The following is a 9,797-nucleotide window of genomic DNA, read 5'->3' on the forward strand; positions in this document are numbered from 1 at the left end:
GGTAAATTTTGGGTTAAAATCATAACCCATTTAATTTTTTGAGTCAAGTCTAGGCTGACCCACCAACCCAAAAATCACCAAACAATGACATGAGGGCCTAAAATTGATTATAAATTGACCCACCAACTTTAAATTGACTTGAGATTGACCTGTTTTTGACTTGAATAACTATTATATTTTACTTTAACTATAGGTTATATGCATCAGGTTTGGGTTGAAGGATTGAAGACTTTTTATATTCGGGTTAATGTAATGACCTGTTTAATATTCGAGTCGTATTCGTATCAAATAATTACGAGTCGGGTCATCCGAACACGATTTGACACCCCCCGATGCTAATGAATTTGAAAGCCGGGCATAACTGTATCGTCTTCCACCCGTAATTTAGGTCTGGGCGGTTACGCTATTGTGTGGCTGTGATCGGCGCTTAACCTCCGCTAGGTTTCCGCCACCACAAAAGCTCACGAGGGGGCCTCACCGTACTTCTCGGACAGCCATTCCCTCGGGTTTCTTCCCCTCCTCTGATTTCTATCCATCCCCTTCCTCTCCATCCTTACCCCATAAAAAAAATTGATACAAAAAGACGCCCGAGGATAATAAGTCCATCGCTGTACCAGATCTTTTATCCCAGTATCCATTATCCGTTATCTTTCATCAGAATCCCTTGGAAGGGAGGGATTGTGTTCTATTTGTTTACGCTTGTTCTCCTCTAGGGTTTTTTTAAGGGAGGAGGGTAGATATTATCAGAAAAAAAAAAGTGTTAAAAAAAAAGAGATACGTTTCATGGCGCAGGTGCAGATTCCATTGGCGGTTTCTAACGGGTCTTTGGAGATTAATGTCGCCTCTTCTTCCGGCGGCGATGGGAACGCGAATGCGTTACCGTCGACCTCGCTGTACGTGGGGGACCTTGATAGTAGCGTGACGGACTCGCAATTGTTTGATTTGTTTGGCCAGATCGGGCAGGTTGTGTCTGTTCGCGTGTGCCGTGATGTTACTACCCGCCGATCGCTCGGATATGCTTACGTTAATTTCAGCAATCCGGTGGATGGTGAGTCAATTTCGATTTGTTATGTATTTTTTGTTTTTTATTATTTTTTTTTTTTTGTGTAGATTTGGGAATGATATTGGGAATTGATGTCCATTGATTGTTTTAGAAATTTTATTGCTCGATGTTTTTGGTTATGATTGTCTTTTGAATTATATTCTGCTCGTGCTTTAGATCTTTGGGAACATTGTAGAATTTTTTATCTGTGCAATCCCCAAGTAATTTTATTGAATGCTTAATGACTTTGTGGTGGGAGTTTGGATTTATTTTTTATAATTATTGTATGATTTTGTCTTTCTGATATATGTTTTGCTTTTTATGTATTTATTTCGTGAAATTCTCTTTATTTTGATCTTGAGGATCTGATGTAAGGCCTGCAACTTTCATACAAGGGTAGATAACCAGCAACATGTAACTCATAACATATATGATATAAACCCCTTGAAAAACGCTTAAAACATTTTTGTGTGATGCAGATAATTTACATTAACAATCTATAGTTATACTCTTTAATGCTTGTTGGTATTTTTAGTTTTTGCTCAGTTTCTTCATCTTATAGAATACACTTTTCTCTTGAAGGAACAATAGTAACCTATAGGATCAGAGTTATTGAGCATTTATATATGGCAAGTGAATTTCTTTTATCATGGAAATAGAGGTATGGAATATATTATTTTCCTATGCCATTTAGAAAGCAGAATCAGGGAGGGTGCTACTCTTAATCTTTTGACAGAACAAAATAATTGGAAAGCTATTTGATATTTGGCTGAGTTTCAACTTGTTAAAATGATATATTGGTGGTGTGGGGCAGGTCATTTATAAATACTTGAAAGTAAAACACCAGGATAACAACAATTTTTGTGGTAGCTCAATAATCTTTCATATTTATTTGCATTTTTATTCATTTTTTTTAATATTTTTTGTCATGTTTGAAATGATGCACTATTTGTTATTCGTTATAGCTCCATGGTGACTTTTGTGTTATGGTGTGCTATTCATCATTGTCAAGCATGACTCTAGTGGATTGGACCTAAATGTTATAGGTTTATGTGGGCTAACCCTAATAGGGTCATGGTCAACCTATTGTTTCGTTATCATTTAAAAGTCTCATCATTGCCTCCATAGGCCACCATCGAGTGACTTGAAATTAAAACAAAAAGTAATAATAATTTTGGTAGTATGATATTTACCCACAACCTCATATAAATTAAATAAACTCTTAACCATAGACTACCTATTCATTTTCTTTTATCATGTAGCAAAATTTGTAAATATTATTTTTTTTTCCCCGCAAACACCAATTTTTAGTTGAGCTATCACAAAATTGCGAATAATTAATTAATTTTTTATTGAGTTTGGCTGTCATGCTTGAAATCAATTAGGTTAAAGTTAATTTTTCATTCAATAAAAAATTGAGTAATTTTCTATAGTAATTTAAATGTGCCTAAAACCATCATATTTAACTCACTGGAACCATTATTAATAGTATGAGCTGTCCAAGCTTGTGATTTGTTTTAGAGGCTCAAGTTAAATGGGCTTTTGGACACATTTAGGTGTATTTAGGGTTGGGGCAAGTTTGCAATGGGAATTGATGTCATGGGCACCAAGTAGAGAGGGGTAGGGTTTGCTTTGGGAATTGATGTCATGGGCACCAAGTAGAGAGGGGGGTGTTGTTCCATCATCCTCTAAAGAAGCTGGTCTAACCCTTCATGGTGAAGCGGAGTTCTTGCTTTTAAAAGGAAATATGTAAACCTTTAGGAACAAGGAAGATGTTAATGAGTGGATTGGATTGAGAGATAGAGTGAAAAAGATGAGCGAGAGGAAACCCAGCGTGCATCATACTAAAGGGCTTGCTTTCATTTGAGAGCTTTGATTTGTATTGTGACATCATGAAGGAGCAGACGACAAAATGATTTATGAACTAATTCTGGTCTGTGCTTTATTTTCTACTCTCACTATATCTGTCCCGGGTTTTGCTCACTTTAAATGATTGCTTTCGTATCCTAATTTCTTTTTATCTGATCTACAAAGTGATAAGCATTCATTACTACTGGGTTTTTACTTTTGTTGGACTATCTTTGAAAGTTTCTTTGTTGTGAATTGCCCTCATCTTGCGCGATTTCCTTGTTTGGAAGTTACCCGAGGGCGGAATGTTTGGGCACTTGGGCATGCCGGTTGTGATAGAATTTTTGGCTTCATCAAATGTCACTTCTAATTCCCTATGGCAATTATCGTGTTTTAAAGGCAAAACCGCTAAGAATTTGGTCAAGTTGCCTCTTTTTAATTGCTCATGGCTTGCATGTTGTGCACCTTTTATTTCACAGGATTGTTCTTTCGTACAAGTTCTTATAATCTATCATTTTTAATCAAGTTGCTCTGTTTCTTGTCTATTCATAAAACACTTTGAGAACTATTTAGCAATTTGTTGAATTTTCATAAACCTTTCATCCATAAATTAATGCCCAAATAGAGTTCATGTATTATAGCTTGGCCCATTTTTTTGTGTTGTATAGTTTTGTATCAATTAGTCACTTTGGATTTATTGCTTCCTTTAGCTGAGTTTGCCCATGGCAAAACTATCAACGACACCATTATTTCTCGTTTTGAAGTTGATAAAGTATTTTTCCTAGCAATCCTTTCTTGTTTGTTGCACATTAAATAAAAATTTGCAATAAAATTTGCATTTTTTCTTACGTATGTTTTGTCATTGGTAGCGGCAAGGGCACTGGAATTGCTGAACTTCACCCCTCTGTATGGGAAGCCTATTCGAATAATGTATTCAAATCGTGACCCTAGCTTGCGTAAGAGCAGTGCAGCCAACATATTTATTAAGGTATTTTATTTCTGCTGCTTTTGTTTTTTAAGTTCTGTTCTTAAGCGTTGTGTGAATGGTAAATCCATCGCAATCTTATTCATGCATTTTTTTTGTTCTCATTCCTCCCTTTTTTTTTAATATTGCTGTAGAATCTGGAGAAGGCAATTGATAACAAAGGTCTTCTGGAAACATTTTCTGTATTTGGTAACATTCTTTCTTGCAAAGTTGAAACTGATGCGTCTGGCCAGTCAAAAGGCTTCGGCTTTGTACAGTTTGAGAAAGAGGAAGCTGCACTAAATGCTATTGAAAAGTTAAATGGAATGTGTCTCAATGACAAGCCAATTTATGTTGGACGTTTCCATCGAAAAGCGGAGAGGGAGATTATTGCAGATATTGCAAAATTTAACAATGTATTTGTAAAAAATTTATCGGAATCTACAACAGAAGATCATCTTAAAGAAGTTTTTGGTGAATTTGGAAAAATTACTAGTACTGTTGTAATGAGAGCGGATGATGGAAAGTCTAAGTGCTTTGGTTTTGTGAATTTTGAGAATCCCGATGATGCTGCACGAGCTGTAAATGAACTCAATGGGAAAAAATTTGATGGAAAAGAGTGGTATGTTGGAAAGGCACTGAAGAAATACGAAAGAGAAAGGGAGATAGAATTTAACGGAAGAAGTGAGCCGAGTAACAAGGAGATTGTTAACAATTATCAAGGCCTTAATTTATTCCTGAAGAACTTAGATGATAGTATTGGGGATGAGAAATTGAAGGAATTGTTTTCTGAATTTGGCACTATCACATCTTGCAAGGTGTTAATTTTTGCATAAAATTCTTTTATTTTATCTTTTATTCTTGTTTTCCGTGTATGGCTTTTAACGACCATTCAGGTGATGCGAGAATCAAATGGAGCAAGTAAAGGATCGGGGTTTGTTGCTTTTTCAACAGCAGGAGAAGCTTCTCGAGCGGTAACTATTATTTATTATTATGTTTAGGTCTATTGAATGTATGACTTGTGTTATCCTCATTAGTGTTCTATTTCTGTATTGATTTGTAGCTTTCGGAAATGAATGGCAAGATGATTGGCAGTAAACCTCTATATGTTGCTTATGCACAACGTAAGGAAGAAAGGAGAGCACAACTGCAGGTAATACTTTTTGCATATCTATCTATCTATTCACACTCGCATGCGCACATGCACGCACACGTATCTGTTTACACGCACATGTTTAATATTTCATTTTATTTAGATATCATGTTTTCCACTAATATCACATTCTAATATTAATTAATATTGATAGTTATAATGAAATGAACTTATATTTTGTGATTATTATAAGGTTTTAATAAATTTAATGATTAACGTCAAATCATTGAGAGAAGGAAAATAATATCTAGCGTAATTATAGTCTAAGGTAAAAACTGAATTTCAAACATAATTTTCATTATTTGTTTCTTAGTTTAATATATTTAATATAATCTGTATAATTTTTCTATCTTTATTTTTTCTTTTTGTTTAGTATATATAAATATAATTAAAAATGTCTATTAACTTAATTGATAAAAAGTTTAGTTTAATTTTAAAGAAATATAATTTTTTTTATAGATCTAGTTTTAAATATTATAAATTTAAAATGAATTATTAAATATTTCAATATTATTAAAAATTTTAAATAATTATTATTTAAATACGATTTTACACATTTAATTTTTTAGCAAATATAACTCATACTGCTTTAACAGTTAAATCATCTTAAATTAGAGCTTGAAAATTCTTTTAAAATTGTTTTTGTGCTAGCCTATAATCACACTTAAATCTGGATCAATGACTTAAAAGTTTGGATGGATAAATTTGAATTGTTAATAATAGTCAAACACACATCAAGATGGGGGTGAATTAGGTGTGCAACGGGGAACTTTGGAATTTTAAAGTTTACAAATTCAAACATCATAATAGCATTTATTAAAGCTAAACAATATAGCTATATAATCAATATGTTAAACACACAACTAAGCGTACAAGTGCAGGCTTTATGATACACAACATCAGTGAACCAATACTAAGAGTGTCAAATAAATATGAATAATTGTTCATTAATATTAGCAATCAAACTCTTGTAATGAAATGCTCAAACCCTATAAGTGATATCATATAAGTCTAATTAATTTGTGGTCTAAATGATTAACCTATGTGAGTGAGTTATACTAATAAGAGTAATTAAATAATGATTTTAACTGCATAAACTTCAATATTAGCTTCACATGCACCGAAGGCACACAAATGTACAAATATCTACTTTTGCAATGTGAGAAAAAAAATATATAATTTGAGCTCAAGTTAGTAGTTTTCTCGACACTTATTTGATACCTCATAATTATAAGTAATATTTATTCTAAATGATTAAGAAATGTGTGTGAGTTATGACTATTAATAACATTTTAAATATGTTACTCGGCTACAAAAACTTTAAAATCATTTCCTCTCATTCTTGCTGTAAATAAATTTATATACAATATAAAAAAAATCATTTATCTAGAGATTTAGAGAGTTTGTTATCAAAAAGGAACTACTCATTGATTGTATGATTTGAACATTAATTATTCCTCTGTTGAAAAAGCTTTTAGAAAGGTTTAGCACAAAAGCATTTTGTTTTTACCAATTCATTAGATTTTTCTTCTTTTGTTATGGCGGTAAAAAACCTTTTTAAATATTCCTAAATTATATTCTAAAAGTTATCTCAAATGACTAGCAGAATGCCGCCATGGAAACCCCAATAGCTAATGAATCTAGTCTTACTATTGCGGCCGTGACATATGCTGTGACACCAACTTGTTCACTTGAGAGCAGGTTTGGTAGTCACTACATCCCCATGTCCCTGGACAATTATGATGAAATTGATTTAACACACACACACACACACACACACACACACGGGCAGTGGCAGGGAATGTAATTATGATGAAATTGATTAACATACGTACGTACGTACATACATACATACATACATTTAGGACCAATTAAAGTTGCTGCCTTACATTAGTGATTAAACAACCGTATATGATAAGCAAACTGAGCTCATCATCACTAAATAAAATAATAATTGGAGTAATTTTTATTTATAAGGAAACAGGAAGTAAATGAAATAAATAGAAAATCACAGTTAGATACTTAAAAGTTATGAAATATTTTGTTAGTCATCTACAATTAATAATTTAAATCAGTTTTAATTGTTTTAATATCTTTTAGACTTCTGATGAATCAAAATCAATTAATGTACGATAAACTCTAAATGGCAACTCATACCTGAATTTTCATGCGATCTAGGTTTGAATATTTATGTATTTGGTACTTTGGTCATCCTTCAAGTGGTCAAAATTCTTAGCAATACTGATGAAACCGAATCATCTCTATGGTTGCTTTGAAACAATGAACATAAGATGAAACATTTACCAAACAATTATACCCGATGCAATGTTATTATCATTAAATCAATGATGAGATAGATATATGCAACCGGCCTGGGGCAGATTGGGAGTTGCAGCTCCCACCACAAGGTTATGGGTTGGAGGCCTGGTTTATATGGGTGTGTGTGTGTGTGAATTTGCATTTAAATTTGTTCAAATCTGATTGTCACATGGGCTTAACAATTAACCGACCCATAGGAAAGTATTCTAAAAATTAACGGAAAAATATTATGATATAACATTTTATACTATAATATGTTTAATTTCATCTTTTTTTCCCCCATGTATTACATGGATTTACTTTCTTGTCAGAAATAGATCCTATGCTTGCATAACAGCATTGACTTTGATGTGTAAGTGCGATTCTGTTTTTAATTTCATGCATTTCCCAATTTGTTTGACTCCCTGTTTATAAATTCAAAATCTTTGAGTGGGATATCATTCAATCACCACAGTTTGTTGTTGCATACTTTTTCTTTTTCCTTTTTTTTTTTTTTTGCACAACCTGCATATATTTTCTTACGTGTTAATTTTGTTTTTCTTTGAGTGGGATATCATTCAATCACCATAGTTTGTTGCTGCATACTTTTTCTTTTTCCTTTTTTTTTTTTGCAGAACCTGCATATATTTTCTTACGTGTTAATTTTGTTTTATCTCACTTATTTTTACTTTTAGGCTCATTATGCCCCAATGCGTCCAGTGGCGGTGGGTACATCTGCTGCTCCAAGGTTGCCAATGTACTCCCCTGGTGCTCCTGGACTGCAGCAACAATTATTTTATGGTCAAGGTCCTCCTACTCTCATTCCTCCACAGGTAAAATTTGAATCTTTCCTTTTTCTTTTAAGGAAGATTTACATACATACCACTCAATTTCTATGTATTTACATATCTATCGCCCAATCTTTATTTTTTACATATATATTCCTAATATTCCTATGCATGTAAAGGTGCTTTTCACTTTCAAAAAGTTAAAATAGTGATATTTTTTATGAAATTTGACAGATATGAGTGTTATAAATTTAAAAAATGAAATTTAGGTGTTGGATATATAAATGCATAGGAATTGGGTGGTATGTATGAAGATATGAGTGTTATAAATTTGAAAAATGAAATTTAGGTGTTAGATATGTAAATGCATAGGAATTGGGTGGTATGTATGTAAATGACCCTTCCCTTAAATATGAATATGGCTTACTTTTTCTTTTTGATCAGGTGGTGTATTACGAGTTCAATTTGTGATATAGCTGTAGATTCCTTATTGTTTCTTCACCGTGCTCTTTTATTATACATCTTTAATTTGCTATAGTTTTCTGAAGACATGTGATCATTACATTGTAATTTTATTTTTGTCAATATTGGTTTGATCTAGCCGTTGCTGCATTTAACTGTCAATATGATAAAATTTTCTTCTTTGCCCCGCCCTAATAAAATGCTTTCATGCGTTCGATGTGGTCTGAATATGCCAATTTTGTAAGACCATGTTGGAGTATGCATGTCATGTCATGTGTAGTAGAGTAGATTATTGGTTTTGCTTTTGTTGTACTTTAAACAGTAATTTTAACAATGATTTCACTAAGAACCAGCTTGATAAAATCTTGTCTAACGAATTTTTAGTCTACTTTGAACATCAAGTAGACTTTATGAATTATTAGAATGTAATTGCCATTTTAAGTTTTTCTTTTGTAGATCATTAGGCTTCCAATTGGGTCCGTATAATTTCATATTTTATATTGATTTATAAATGAAAATTTATGATATTTTGAATCCTATTTTTATGGCTATACCGTCTGTGTTCTCTATATATTGTTGTTCATGTATCAATTTTTTTGCGTGTTCATAATTTAGTTCTGATCATATTATAAGAATCTTATGCTGCAAGTGGATTGCTGAACTTCTGTTGATTATAGCTTGACTTTAATCCTGCTGTACAAAGCAGGTTTATAAACTTATTAAGAAAAAACGTCTTTCCCGTTTCTGGCTATAAACTCTTATGAAGGTGCATTGACCAAAATCTTATGTATTTATATCTAACACCTAAACTTTACTTTTTACATTTAAACCACCCAAATCATTCATATTACACCAATTATGCCACCGTCTTAAGTTTTAAAATGTGAAATACAACTATTCATGCATAGATATGGTGGCCTATATGTAAAATTTTAAGTTTAGGTGCTAGATATATAAATTGGGGTGTAACGAGCTGAGCTTGAGCAAGCCCAGGCTCGGCTCATGTTCGGCTTGTTTGCTGAGCGAGCCGATTACTAGGTGTTTGCGAATTTCAAGTCATTTTGACTACCCTAGTATTCATTTATATTAAAATATTCATTTAAATGGAATTTAATATATTTTTATTCATTTTTTATCAACTAATTATAAATTTTTGTAGTTTTGTAGTCAATTAATATATATATATATATATATATATATATATATAAACTTGATGAGTAGTATTTCGAGCCAAAACGAGCC

General features: G+C 32.4%; 1 protein-coding gene across 1 annotated transcript in view; it reads left to right on the forward strand.

Moving 5' to 3' along the window:
• The first annotated feature begins 325 nt into the window (after positions 1 to 325).
• LOC110026219 (polyadenylate-binding protein 2-like) overlaps positions 326 to 9,797 on the forward strand; it is a 12,282-nt gene continuing 2,810 nt past the window's right edge. The window contains exons 1-6 of the mRNA XM_020727086.1: positions 326 to 1,048; positions 3,760 to 3,878; positions 4,010 to 4,672; positions 4,751 to 4,828; positions 4,918 to 5,007; positions 8,001 to 8,138. Of these exons, the coding sequence (XP_020582745.1) occupies positions 784 to 1,048; positions 3,760 to 3,878; positions 4,010 to 4,672; positions 4,751 to 4,828; positions 4,918 to 5,007; positions 8,001 to 8,138 (1,353 nt within the window). The 5' untranslated portion in view covers positions 326 to 783. The remainder of the gene's footprint in view (positions 1,049 to 3,759; positions 3,879 to 4,009; positions 4,673 to 4,750; positions 4,829 to 4,917; positions 5,008 to 8,000; positions 8,139 to 9,797) is intronic.

This window comes from Phalaenopsis equestris, unplaced genomic scaffold (genome assembly GCF_001263595.1).
Source record: "Phalaenopsis equestris unplaced genomic scaffold, ASM126359v1 Scaffold000359, whole genome shotgun sequence".
In the NCBI taxonomy this organism is placed as follows: Eukaryota; Viridiplantae; Streptophyta; class Magnoliopsida; order Asparagales; family Orchidaceae; genus Phalaenopsis; species Phalaenopsis equestris.